A 14,790-nucleotide genomic window follows, 5' to 3' on the forward strand; every position below is an offset into this window, starting at 1 on the left:
TATCTATCCCTTTATTTGTTAATTTTTTTTTTTTAGGTGCGCTTGTCAATTATTTTAATATTATCTTATAAGATGAGATGTGACGAAGTACGTGTCGAACAATATTCCTGCTATTGCCCCCTTGAAAAAAAGGGAACAATCGATCACTTTGTGAAATGGATAACGAAGAGTGGACGAAATGATAGCAATGACGTAAAAACGATGTGTGACAACACTTGATACCTTCACTCGGGGAGATCGCAAAAAGAGAGTCTAAGTCTGAGCCCATTACATTCGTTCAAAAGTTTAAGCCAATAATCATGAGCCAATTATGATATATTAACTGTTCCACGCCACATCAATTATCCAATGTAGGTCTTCTCCGAGACAACTCACGTGTGTATTGTAATAATTTCCCCCTCACATGTGAGCTCTGATACCATTTGTTGAGAGCGCGTAATAGAAGCTTTATACTTTCACCGAGAGATCGCCAAGAGAAAGTCCAAGTTTGAGCTCGTCAACATGTCTAATTAAACTCACTTTCACTCAAAAATTTAAGTCAATAAGTCATGGGACATATTAACCGTTCCACACTAGATCATTTTTCCAATGTGGGACTTCTTTAAGACAACTCACACATACATCCTAACATAAAACAAATAGAGTTATTAACAAATTATAAACGATCCATTGTTTTTTTTTTTTTTTACTTTTGTAACTCTTTGCATTAACTCTCTTTTTTTATAAGTTTCCCCACAGCGTATAATAATGACTATTGGAAATCTCTTAATTGTTATCAGTGCCTATGCATGACATTTCAAATTATACTTTACATTAATCTAAAATCTGAACTAAAGAATTCAATCTTAATTTTTCTCAAAATACGAAGATTCGTATGAAATAAAATAGAATTCGACTATTAATTTATACTAATGGACAGAAATTAATACATTCGCGAATGTGCGCAAAAATATATGCACATCTCTACACACACTAGAAGAGCCCGCACGACTTGATAAAATGTCGACGACATTATTTGAGAAATATTTTCCCAACTTATATAAATTATAGTATAAAAATTAATAACTTTTATTCTTGAATTCTCTTAAACAAATCATAGTGCTCACAGGATGGGGAACATTATATAAGAAAGTCGTGTAGAGTTGAAAAGGAAAATTGCGAAAATGTGAAAGAACAATAGCAATAAAAGTGAATCTTTTAACATTCTATATAAAAAAAAAGGGGGAGTTAATACCACAGAATGCTCCAAATTGGTACATTTGTGACAAATTTATCCCAAACTATTTTTTTAACCACAAAAAATTTCAAACCGATACACTTGTGATAATTTTACCCCAAATACCTCAAACTAGTACATTCGTGACAAATTTACCCTTTATTATTTTCCGTTAAATCTAACAGTTAAAGTGCTAAGTTGTGTAACTCGTAACAATTGACGAGTGTACCAGCTTGGGATTTTCACCTTCTATTTGTCACATGTATATCAGTTTATAATTTTTTTATGGTATTAACTTAATTTAATAGAAGGTAAATTTGACACGGGTATACCAGTTTAGGATTTTTCGTGATAAAAAAATTTATTTAAGGATAAATCTATTACAAATATACCAGTTTATGATTTTTTATGGTTAAAAAATATCCGCTACGTACTTATATTAACAGCCGCATGTCAAGCAATACTTCCATTCAATTTAGTGTCAGCTCTTAATTTGCAGGGGAACTGATGAAGGGACCTTTTTATTATGTGGTCCCAATAATTCTTTGGTTGAAGGTCCCAATATTTTTTTTTTTTTTTCGAAGGACTTACTTCATTCATTGCTTTAAGTAATACCATTATTACATGAAAAACGGACCTGTGAACATATTAAATCGCATAAGATTTTTGGGGGATTAGAGATCCAAGAACTAGAGAGCTCGTTTCATCCATGGATTTTAGAGATCCAATCCGCCACTAAGCGCGCTCATGGTAATACTTCTGATTTAGAAATCAACTTTTAACCAAAAGTTGATTTTTTTACTTATATTTAGAAGCATGAGTTGATTTATGATCAGAGAAATTCATTTAGTAACGGTTGAAATTTTCTACCTTTGGAGCATTATTAATACAAAATCTTCTACGACGAATTATTGTCGACAGCCGAAAAATTTCTACTTCATTTTTATTTTTTAAATTTTATTTAAAAATAAATTTGATTATTAAAAATTTAAAAAAATTTATTTATATTTTACTCCGGCGGCCGTAGATGGCGACTTGGTAGCGGAGGCAATGCCCATCAACAACGGTAGAAGGCGACAACGATTGGTAGCGGGTGGGTGTAGTGGGCAATGACGGGCAGTGTCCGCAAGGGGCCGCATGTGGCGATGGGCGGTGGTCGACAGGAGCGGCGGTAGTCGGCAGTGGTCGATGGAGGTCAGGGGGTGGCGGCGGCCAACAAGGGGCAATCGTGGGCGATGGTGGTCGGCGAGTGGGGGTCGTTAAGGAGCAATGGCGGGAGGCCACGGTGGGCGGCAATGGCCCGTGGAGGCCGACATTTAGCAGCGATGGCGGAGGTATGGTTGGGAGAGAGAGGCATAATGAAAAGAGAGTGAGAGCGTAATGAAAAGAGTGTGAGACGAGAAGTGCTTCTTAATTTGTGAAGTAATTTTTTTAACTTTTCGAATTGGAGGAAAAACAACTTTAGAAGTGAAAATTCACTTCAAAATTAAAATTTTCTTTCGAAAATAAAATTTTTACCAAACAAATTTCTACTCCAAAAGAACTTATAAAATAAAAATTTACTTCAGTGTTACCATGCACACCCTAAATTTTCCAATAATTTTTTGGTCGAAGGTCCCAATAATTAGAGATGTTTAAATTGAAAGGTTTGGTCCGGGAGATTTCCCTGACGCCGAGTAGTCAGCTCGGACTGAATGATTCTTAGTTCGGTCGGGGCTAATTGGATCACCGGGCTTTAGCCCGATTTGGTAACTAGGCCCAGTCTTTGGTCCAAGGAAAATGGCGATGGGCTTGGCCATACAAAACATAAGAGCACTTAAAAGTCTAAAAGTCTCTTCTTGTCACGAACTTTCAATTGGGTGGCGCTTTCCCTCGAGCTAGCCGGATCTAATGTGTAGTTGGACCCCCCGATCCGACTTGGCGGACGAGTTTCATCATAAGCAAAGTTTGTAACAAAAAAGTCATAAACCTATTGCATTCATGCTAATTCAATCTATTCGATCAATTGAGGCGTAAAATCGTTTATGTTGAAGCCGATAATCCTATATGCCATGAATGACAAGGGTAGTCGACCGACCTTATCGACGGCCTACGACCCTCGACAATGTTGACTTTTTTTGTTATTTCTTCTTTTTCTTTTTTTTTTACTCGTTTTTTTTTTTTTCGATTGAGGACCAACAAGGGTAGTCAGCCGACCTTGTCGAGAGCCTACGACCCTCGCCAAGATTGTGCATTGGCGCCCTCGCCAAGGCATCGTAAACCTCTTGGAGTTCGGGCGAGGGTGGCGATGCCTAGTGCCAGCGAGGGGTTAGTCGGGGACCCTCGCCGGCACTCAATAAAAATAAAAAATAAAAATAAAAAATATAATAATTTATAAAATATATTAAAAAATTCACGTCGGTAACGATCGTGTCACATAAGACAATCGGCATCCACGATTTTCAATCAAAATTGATTAAATAAACTCAATTGGCACACATGCAAAAGGTTTAAGACTAAATTGGCACGATCAATAAATTTATTACTGAGTTGGCATTAAAGCAATAGGTTAATGGTTTTACTTTATACTTATCTCGAGATTGCGAGAGTCAAATAGAGATGAGAGGCGGAGACGACGAGACCGATTGGTGGTGGTGGCGGCAAGCGAGCAAGAGAGCCCGAGGCAAAGAAAATGTCTGAGAAGGGGGAACAGGAGCTTGCAAATTAGGGTCACCCGGTTCTAATTTGTTGGCCCCGGACCGGCCCGAAGCGAAAGAAACTATTAGGCCAGGCAGTTCGACTCGGTCCCATTTTAGCCCAAAAAAACTAATTCGGGTCAATTGGGTGGTCCGAGTTGTTGGGACACCAAGACTCTTTTAACACTTCCTTCTAGCATAATGTGGGATTTTTAATGAGAAACCTCTGATTTTGAAATTGAAAGTTGTCCCAACGCACGGCCAACTACGCCAGCCCGTAAGGTTCGTGCCTCTTATCTTATGATGATAAAAGAACAATCTTCTTAGAGAGGGGGGTAAACTATGACACTATTTTTGTTTGACTTAGTAAATTAGTCATATAAACGAGTGCCTTTAGAACACTTGACAAACATACTAAATAAGCAGCAGTTTGATTTTCAAAGTATTGATCGCATATAACGTGAAAAAAAAAATCGATACATTAAAAATAGTAAACTGTACTTAGTTAGTTAACAAGTGTTTCGGATGACCTCCTTAGTGAAGTACAGCTGATAGCAGGTCTTTTCTTCTTCAGCTTTTCTATATAAGTGATAGGGTTTGTTGCATGAACAATATAATCTTGAAGACTTCTGATGGTAATAGAAATTAGTGATTACTGCCACTGACTCTCTTCTTCCGACTAGCTCCACCAAAGTACCACCACCAGAACCCAAACCCTAGCAACAAATTTCCTGCAGCTCCAACAACACCCACAGCGATAATTATAGCAAGGCTCTTCTTACTCAACCCCCCGCACGACCCAAGAGGCTTACCACACAGACCATCGTTGCCAGAGAAATCTTCGGAACCGAACCTCGACAGCTCCGACGGTATAGATCCAGAGAGATGATTGTCCTTGACAGAGAACTGCTTCAACCGGTCCAAGCGACCCACCTCGTAAGGAATGGAGCCGGACAGCTTGTTATCGCTCAAAATCAAGTAGTTCAAGAACTTACAGTCGGCGATCTGGCTGGGGATGGAGCCGGAGAGCGAGTTCGAGGAGAGATCGAGCCTGACGAGGTAAGGCAACCACTGGCAGATTTGCGTTGGGATGGGGCCATTGAGCTTGTTTTGGGAGAGATCCAGCGTCTGGAGGCTGTGACAGTTCTTGAGCGACTCGGGCAAGCCGCCGGAGAGCTCCAACCCGGTGAGCTGGAGGCTGATGATGCGGTTCTTGTTCAGGTTCCAGCAGGAGACGCCCTGGAGGTTGCAGATGTGGGAGGCGGAGGTGTTGGTGAAGGTCCACAAGCTGAGGGAGCCCTGCGGGTCGGTGAGCGAGCTCTTCACGCCCTCGAGGCAGAGCACGTCGTCCTCGACGGTGGCGGCGAACAGTAGCAACCAGTGGAGGGAGAGGATCGCCGAGGCGGCGGCGGAGGCCGACATGGAGCCGGGAAGGGGGTTCGGGTTTAGCCTGGGATCGGAGGAGAAGTGGGGGATTAAGGGGAGGGTGGGAGGAGTGGTGGTGGAGAATGAGCGGCCGTTGACCGAGTCACACAGAGATAGAGAGAGTTGAAGGAGGAGGAGATGCGACTTTTGACTACCCCCTCCCCGTCGTCGTTTTGCTTCGATCGTGTTTTGTTTTTCGTGTCGTTTTACTTGACTTCTTTAAACTTTTTTTTTTTTTTTTTTTGGGCCAAAAACCCAAGTCGATGGGAAGAAGACGGGAGAGGTGATGAAGAAGGAGGAGCAGGAGGAGGCGATGCGGTGTCGTTTTTCAGTTGCGGTGGCGAGACCGAATTAATTGAAAATTAGTCAAAGTTGCAAATGTTTGACCGAAGGAGAGCCTCGCTTACCAAATATTAAAATTAGCAACTTTATTCTGTCGCCGTAGATTGGGTGGACAAATGTGGCTTGCCCCCCACACACATTGATTTCTCGTTATCTATCTCTTTATTTGTTATTATTATTATATTTTTTTTAGGTGTGCTTGTCAATTATTTTAATATTATCTTATAAGATGAGATGTGACGAAGTACGTGTCGAACAATATTCCTGCAATTGCCCTCTTGAAAAAAAGGGAACAATCGATCACTTTGTGAAATGGATAACGAAGAGCGGACGAAATGATAGCGGTGACGTAAAAACGATGTGTGACAACACCCGATACCTTCACTCGGGGAGATCGCAAAAAGAGAGTCTAAGTCCGAGCCCATTACATTCGTTCAAAAGTTTAAGCCAATAATCACGAGTCAATTATGATATATTAACTGTTTCACGCCACATCAATTATCCAATGTAGGTCTTCTCCGAGACAACTCACGTGTGCATCGTAATAATTTCCCCCTCACATGTGAACTCTGATACCATTTGTTGAGAGCGCGTAACAGAAGCTTTGTACTTTCACTGGGAGTCGTAGGCCAACTAGAATATATTAACTTCTCCATATCACATCAATTATTCAATGTAGATCTTCTCGGAGACAACTTAATAATTTCCCCCTCACATGTGAGCTCTGATACCATTTGTTGAGAGTGCGCAACGGAAGATCTACACTTTCACCGAGAGATCGCCAAGAGCAAGTCCAAATTTGAGCTCGTCAACATGTCTAATTAAACTCACTTTCACTCAAAAATTTAAGTCAATAAGTCATGGGACATATTAACCGTTCCACACTAGATCATTTTTCCAATGTGGGACTTCTTTAAGACAATTCACACGTACATCCTAACATAAAAAAAATAGAGTTATTAACAAATTATAAACGATCCATTGTTTTTTTTTTTTTTTACTTTTGTAACTCTTTGCATTAACTCTCTTTTTTTATAAGTTTCCCCACAGCGTATAATAATGACTATTGGAAATCTCTTAATTGTTATCGGTGCCTATGCTTGACATTTCAGATTATACTTTACATTAATCTAAAATCCGAACTAAAGAATTCAATCTTAATTTTTCTCAAAATACGAAGATTCGTATGAAATAAAATAGAATTCGACTATTAATTTATACTAATGGACAGAAATTAATACATTCATGACTGTGCGCAAAAATATATGCACATCTCTACACACACTAGAAGAGCCCGCACGACTTGATAAATGTCGACGACATTATTTGAGAAATATTTTCCCAACTTATATAAATTATAGTATAAAAATTAATAACTTTTATTCTTTATTCTCTTAAACAAATCACAGTGCTTGCACGATGGGGAACATTATATAAGAAAGTCACGTGTGGAGTTGAAAAGGAAAATTGCAAAAATGTGAAAGAACAATAGCAATAAAAGTGAATCTTTTAACATTCTATATAAAAAAAGGGGGGGGATTAATACCACGGAATACTTCAAATTGGTACACATGTGACAAATTTATCCCAAACTATTTTTTTAACCATAAAAAATTTCAAACCGATACGCTTGTGATAATTTTACCCCAAATACCCCAAACTAGTACATCCGTGACAAATTTATCCTCCACTAATTTTCGTTAAATCTAACAGTTAAAGTGCTAAGTTGTGTGCCTCGTGACAATTGACGGGTGTACCAGCTTGGGATTTTCACGTTCTATTTGTCACGTGTGTATCGGTTTAGAATTTTTTATGGTATTAACTTAATTTAACGAAAGGTAAATTTGACACGGGTATACCAGTTTAGGATTTTTCGTGATAAAAAAAATTATTTTAGGATAAATCTATCACAGGTATACTAATTTATGATTTTTTATGGTTAAAAAAAATCCGTTACGTACTTATATTAACGGCCGCATGTCAAGCAATGCTTCCATTCAATTTAGTGTCAGCTATTAATTTGCAGGGGAACTGATGAAGGGACCTTTTTATTATGTGGTCCCAATAATTCTTTGGTTGAAGGTCCCAATATTTTTTTTTTTTTCGAAAGACTTACTTCATTCATTGCTTTAAGTAATACCATTATTACATGAAAAGCGGACCTGTGAACATATTAAATCGCATAAGATTTTTGGGGGATTAGAGATCCAAGAACTAGAGAGCTCGTTTCATCCATGGATTTTAGAGATCCAATCCGCCACTAAGCGCGCTCATGGTAATACTTCTGATTTAGAAGTCAACTTTTAACCAAAAGTTGATTTTTTTACTTATATTTAGAAGCGTGAGTTGATTTATGATGAGAGAAATTCATTTAGTAACGGTTGTAATTTTCTAACTTTGGAGCATTATTAATACAAAATCTTCTACGGCGAATTATTGTCGACAATCGAAAAATTTCTACTTCATTTTTATTTTTTAAATTTTATTTAAAAATAAATTTGATTATTAAAATTTAAAAAATTTTATTTATATTTTACTCCGGCGGCCGTAGATGGCGACTTGGTGGCAGAGGCAATGCCCATCAACAACGGTAGAAGGTGACAACGATTGGTAGCGGGTGGCTGTACTGGGCAGCGACAGGCAGTGGTCCGCAAGGGGCCGCATGTGGCGATGGGCGGTGGTCGACAGGAGCGGCGGTAGTCGGCGGTGGTCGATGGAGGTCAGGGGGTGGCGGCGGCCAACGAGGGGCAATCGTGGGCGATGGTGGTCGGCGAGTGGGGGTCGTCAAGGAGCAATGGCGGGAGGCCACGGTGGGCGGCAATGGTCTGCGGAGGCCAACATTTGGCAGCAACGGCGGAGGCATGGTTGGGCGAGAGAGGCATAATGAAAAGAGAATGAGAGCACAATGAAAAGATGGTGAGACGAGAAGCGCTTCTTGATTTGTGAAACAATTTTTTTAACTTCTCAAATTGGAGAAAAAACAACTTCAAAAGTGAAAATTCACTTTAAAATTAAAAATTTCTTTCAAAAATAAAATTTTTACCAAACGAATTTCTACTTAAAAAACACTTACAAAATAGAAACCCACTTCTAGAAGTGTTACCAGGCGCACCCTAAATTTCCCAATAATTTTTTGGTCGAAGGTCCCAATAATTAGAGATGTTTAAATTGAAAGGTTTGGTCCGGGAGATTTCTCTGACGCCGAGTAGTCAGCTCGGACTGAATGATTCTTAGTTCGGTCGGGGCTAATTGGACCACCGGGCTTTAGCCTGATTTGGTAACTAGGCCCAGTCTTTGGTCCAAGGAAAATGGCGATGGGCTTGGCCATACAAAACATAAGAGCACTTAAAAGTCTAAAAGTCTCTTCTTGTCATGAACTTTCAATTGGGTGGCGCTTTCCCCCGAGCTAGCCGGATCTAGTGTGTAGTTGGACCCCCGGATCCGGCTTGGCGGACGAGTTTCGTCACGAGCAAAGTTAGTAACAAAAATTTCATAAATCTATTGCATTCATGCTAATTCAGTCCATTCAATCAATTGAGACGTAAAATCACTTATCTCAAAGCCGATAATCCTATATGCCATGAATGACAAGGGTAGTCAGCCGACCTTATCGACGGCCTATGACTCTCGACAGTGTTGACTTTTTTTTGTTATTTCTTCTTTTTCTTTTTTTTTTTTACTCCTTTTTTTCGATTGAGGACCAGGCAAGGGTAGTCGACCGACCTTGTCGAGGGCCTACGACCCTTGCCAAGATTGTACATTGGCGCCCTCGCCGAGGCATCGTGACCCTCTTGGAGTTTGAGCGAGGGTGGCGATGCCTAGTGCCGGCAAGGGGTTAGTCAAGGACCCTCGCCGGCACTTAATCAAAAAAAAGAACAAAAAAATTAAAAATATATATAAATTTATAAATTTATATTAAAAACATTCACGTCGGTAACGATCGTGTCATATAAGACAATCGGCATCCACGATTTTCAATCAAATTTGACTAAATAAACTCAATTGGCACACATACAAAATGTTTAAGACTAAATTGGCACAATCAAAAAATTTATAACCGAGTTGGCATTAAAGCAATAGGTTAATGATTTTATTTTATACTTATCCCGAGATTGCGAGAGTCAAATAGAGATGAGAGGCGGAGACGACGAGACCGATTGATGGTGGTGGTGGTAAGCGAGTAAGAGAGCCTGAGGCAAAGAAAATGTCTGAGAAGGGGGAACAGGAGCTTGCAAATTAGGGTCAGGTAGTCCGACGTGGTCCCATTTTAGCCCAAAAAAACTAATTCGGGTCAATTGGGTGGTCCGAATTTTTGGGACACCAAGACTCTTAAGGTTCATGCCTCTTATCTTATGATGATAAAAGAACAATCTTCTTAGAGAGGGGGTAGACTATGATACTATTTCGTTAGACTTAGTAAATTAGTCATATAAGCGAGTGCCTTTAGAACACTTGACAAACATACTAAATAAGCAGCAGTTCGATTTTCAAAGTATTGATCACATATAACGTGAAAACAAAAATATTGATAAATTAAAAATAGTAAATTGTACTTAGTTAGTTAACAACTGTTTCGGATGTACCGTTTAATAAATCCTTAATAAAAAAAAATCTTATACACAAAAAGATGCAATAAGGTTCTAAATCTTCGAATCAGCACGCTAGAGTTTTAATCATTTTTCTAAAAATAAGCAATTAACTGTTTTAGTGTTGCCTACGTGGTAGTTCAAATTTTCTTATGGGGCGAACTACCAATCATTTTCAGAAATTAAATGACTAAATTCAACCAAGAAAGGAATCCGTTTCTGTTTGGAGCGCGAATGATAACCACTATGTTTTGGGAATCAATTTCTGGCCAGAAATAGGCTTTTTATTTCTATTTTTTTTACTAGTTTATGAGTAGATAAACGCGTTTAATAACGACATAAAATTTCTATTTCCATTACGTAAACTCGTTTGATAACAACATAAAATTTATACTATTGCCAATGACCGACGGACCAATGGACGACGGAAGGTGGATGGGTGACCAGCAGATTGGCGCACGGCGCAATAGGCAACTAGCACAAGGTGGAACCGGTGACCAACGACAAGGATGCGAGAGAGGGTGTGAGCAATGAGGAGAATTCTTATTTCTCATTTTTGTTCCATAAATAGAAATTTGAAAATTTTAACTTCTCACTTCTATTCCAAACCTATTTTTATAATAAAATTTCGTTATAAAAATTAGAAAAGTGAAATTAAGTTGCCAAATGGATTTCTCTTCCAGGTTTGGAATAGAATGGTTATCATTCACGCCTTTAGTAGTCCCGTTTTCACTGGAGTTGAAATGTTTGACCTTGACTTTCTTGGTTAGGCGCACTTTTCTACTTTCAAATCTAAAATTAGAGATTCTATTAGACACCGAGGACCCTTATATTAAACATTTTGAAGACATTAATAGAAGAAACTATTTACCCGTGATAAATATGGGAAAACAATTTTTTTTTTAGGGGCGAGTTACACTCATTGATTTTTATTTCCAAACACATAAAAGTTGATAAACAAATGCGAACCAATGATTATATGTCTTTGGAGAAATCTTAAGGTTAGATTACATGGTTAATGAAATTCCATTTTTTTTTCCAAACTAAGTATACGATAGCGGGTTGTAAAGATAATAACCCTTACGACGAGTGTTAGACTTTTATTGAATTTTGGGCACAAAATTTAAAAGATATCCTTTCTTTTTGTTTGCTTCTCGAAGAGTTTTATATTTATATTTCGGGAAAAAGCTACTAAAAACCCTAAACTATGCCCGTTGTGACACATTTACCCCAAACTTTTATTTGTGACACAAAAAACCCTAAACTTGTACGCATGTGATACATTTACCCTAAACTTGTGCTTGTGTGACACATTTACCCCAAACTTTTTGTTGTGACACTAAAAACTCCAAACTTATATTCGTGTGACACATTTACCTCAAATTTTTGAAGTAAATGTGTCGCACGAATATAAGTTTAGGATTTTTGATGTCACAAAAAAATATTTTGGGGTAAATATGTCACACGGGTATAAGTTTAGGATTTTCAATGTCACAAAAAAAAGTTTGGGGTAAATATGTCACATGAGTAAAAATTTGAGATTTTTGGTGTCACAAAAAAAAGTTTAGGGTAAATGTGTCACAATTGGCATAGTTCAAAATTTTTGGTGGTTTTTTCCCTTATATTTCACGTGATACAATTTCACTTCTTCTTTTTTCCTGATCCCTCTCCTTTTCTTTCTAAATTCTTCTATATATATTAGGAAGATAAAACCATGGAGATAGATTTCTAATGCCATCATGAAAACAAAACCATGCAAATACACTTATAGAAACATTTAGACAAGAATATTCATGGACAGATAGTTTATTTTCCTAAGTTGAGAGGCTCCCGAAGCAAGCCGGACCAACTGTACACCAATGTGGACCACCACCACGAAAACGACACCGCGTCTTCATTCCCACTTTGGTGTTTCCCTACCATTTTAGCAACGTTGCAGCCCAATGATTTGGTAATTCATGGTTACGTTCTTGAACCGTAATGACTAGACACCGCCTGCCGGTCGTCCGAGGGTATCGCCGCGGCGAGCTTGAGAGACAAAGGCTCTTCTTGGTTCTTACTCAACCCCCCACACGGCCCAAGAGGCTTACCACACAGACCGTCGTTGCCGGAGAAATCGTCGGAACTGAACTTCGACAGCTCCGACGGTATAGATCCAGAGAGATGATTGTCCTTGACAGAGAAGTGCTTCAACCGCTTCAAACGACCCAACTCGTCAGGAATGGAGCCGGACAGCTTGTTGTCGCTCAAAATCAAGATGTTCAAGAACTTGCAGTCGACGATCTGGCTCGGGATGGAGCCGGAGAGCGAGTTCGAGGAGAGATCGAGCCTGACGAGGTAAGGCAACCACCGGCAGATTTGCGTCGGGATCGGGCCGCCGAGCTTGTTTTGGGAGAGATCCAGGGTCTGGAGGCTGCGACAGTTCTTGAGCGACTCGGGTAAGCCGCCGGAGAGCTCGAACCCGGGGAGCTGGAGGCTGATGATGCGGTTCTCGTTCGGGTTCCAGCAGGTGACGCCCTGGAGGTTGCAGATGTGGGAGGCGGAGGTGTTGGTGAAGGTCCACGAGCTGAGGGAGCCATGCGGGTCGGCGAGCGAGCTCTTCACGCCCTCGAGGCAGCGCACGTCGTCCTCGACGGCGGCGGCAAACAGTAGCAGCCAGTGGAGGGAGAGAATCGCGGCAGCGGCGGCGGAGGCCGCCATGGAGGTGGGACGGGGCCTAGGGTTTAGCCTGGGAACGGAGGAGAATTGGGGATTAAGGGGAGGGTAGGAGGCGCGGTGGTAGAGAATGAGCGGCCATTGACCGAGTCAGAAAGAGAGAGAGAGAGAAAGGGTTGAAGGATGAGGAGGAGATGCGACTTTTGACGGCCCTCCAAGCCCCTCATTCTGTTGATTTTCCTCTTGTCGTCGCCATTTTGCTCCGACCGTGTTTTGTTTTTCGTGTCGTTTTTGCTTCGATCGTGCTCTTTGTTTTTTTTATCACAAAAAACTTTAAATCGATATCTGTGATAAATTTATTTAAATTAATATAAACTGATATATCAATGATAAATTTACCTAAATTAATTTTTTTATTACCAAAATTTCAAACCGATACATTTATGACAAATTTACTGTCAGTTAATTTTTCGTTAAAGATGACACATGGTATTTTTTTTTTTTTTGTGAGAACATGTGATAGTTTATTGATATATTAGTTTGAGGTTTTCACTCTTTGTTTGTCACAAGTATATCAGTTTTGAGTTTTTTGTAGTATTAAATCAATTTAACGGAAACTAACCGATGGTAAATTTGTCGCATGATGTCCCGGTTTGACCTTTTTAGTGGTAAAAAAATTAGTTTGAGGAAAATTTATCATAGGTATATCAGTTTGAGAATTTTGATGATTTGTCATAGATATATATTAGTTTAAAATTTTTAATGTTCAAAAAAATAATTAAAGATAAATTTATCATGATTGTACTAGTTTGGCCCGAGTTCGCTTTGAAAGCCGGATTTCCTTTTTCTGGCCAAAATCCCAAATTGATGGGAAGAAGACGAGAGGTGATGCAGGAGGAGGAGGACGCATGCGGCGTCGTTTCTCGGTTTAGTTTAGGTGTTCTCTTTTTTTTTTTGGTCAAACGGTTTGGTTTAGGGTGAAGAGGAATTTTGAGTGGTGGCGATTGAATAATTCAACATTAGTCAAACTTGTAGCCTTGCAAATGTTTGACCGAAGGAGCCCCTCACACCCGGATTTCTTGTTGCCTGTCTCTTTTTTTGTCATTATTTATTATTATCTTTTTGAGTATGCTTATTAATTTTTTCTATATTGTCTCGTAAAATAAGATACGACGAATTATGTGTCAAGCGATGCTCCCAACGATTACACTTGAAAAAAGCGGGGGAACGATTGATCACTTCGTGAAATGTTACTCCCTCTCTTATACGTTGGGAATACGAAGAGCGGACGCAGTGATAATATTGAAATAAAAGCGATGCTTAACAAGCTAATTTACTCTGGTTTGCTGACATGTAAAACTCCAAAATTGAAATATATTAATCAATTTCCTCGCGTGGAATAGTTTTATGCTCCTGCTCGTTTTGCTTCCAATTAAGAGTCATGCTTGGCCCATTTGATAACATAAGTTTTGTCCAATCAAGAACATTGATTTTAATGAGATCCGATGTTGTATATTAGCAGTTGTTGAAAATCTTTTTTGAAAGCACTTCGTATCAACTGTGCCTTTTGAAGTTATTTTTCTCTCGACATCGCGATAACGTATTAAATTTCCCCATGTCATATAACAATGACGATTGTGAATTTTCTAATTCGTATTGGCCCCCATATTTTTACATTGAGATTCAATCTTTATGTTGTTCAAAAAATGAAAGTTCATATGGAATAGAATACAATTCAACGAATATAATTTATACTAAAATATGTGTAATGATTTACAAAAAACGAAAAAGTCCGCGATTGTGCATAAAAATACACTCACGTATGTACACACACTAGACAGAGACCCGTGCCGATTGATAATTGTTATTTGAGAAATATATTCACAAATCA

At 39.1% G+C, this 14,790-nt stretch overlaps 2 protein-coding genes across 2 annotated transcripts; both read right to left on the minus strand.

Annotated features, from left to right (window-relative positions):
* Positions 1 to 4,536: 4,536 nt before the first annotated feature.
* On the minus strand, positions 4,537 to 5,313 carry LOC115732804 (probable inactive receptor kinase At1g27190). The gene has a single exon (XM_030663492.1). The coding sequence runs from the start codon at positions 5,311 to 5,313 to the stop codon at positions 4,537 to 4,539; it is 777 nt and encodes a 258-aa protein (XP_030519352.1).
* Positions 5,314 to 12,206: 6,893 nt separating this feature from the next.
* Positions 12,207 to 12,944, minus strand: LOC125315555 (probable inactive receptor kinase At1g27190). The gene has a single exon (XM_048280765.1). The coding sequence runs from the start codon at positions 12,942 to 12,944 to the stop codon at positions 12,207 to 12,209; it is 738 nt and encodes a 245-aa protein (XP_048136722.1).
* Positions 12,945 to 14,790: the final 1,846 nt, after the last annotated feature.

Source organism: Rhodamnia argentea, chromosome 6 (genome assembly GCF_020921035.1).
Source record: "Rhodamnia argentea isolate NSW1041297 chromosome 6, ASM2092103v1, whole genome shotgun sequence".
Taxonomy (NCBI): Eukaryota; Viridiplantae; Streptophyta; class Magnoliopsida; order Myrtales; family Myrtaceae; genus Rhodamnia; species Rhodamnia argentea.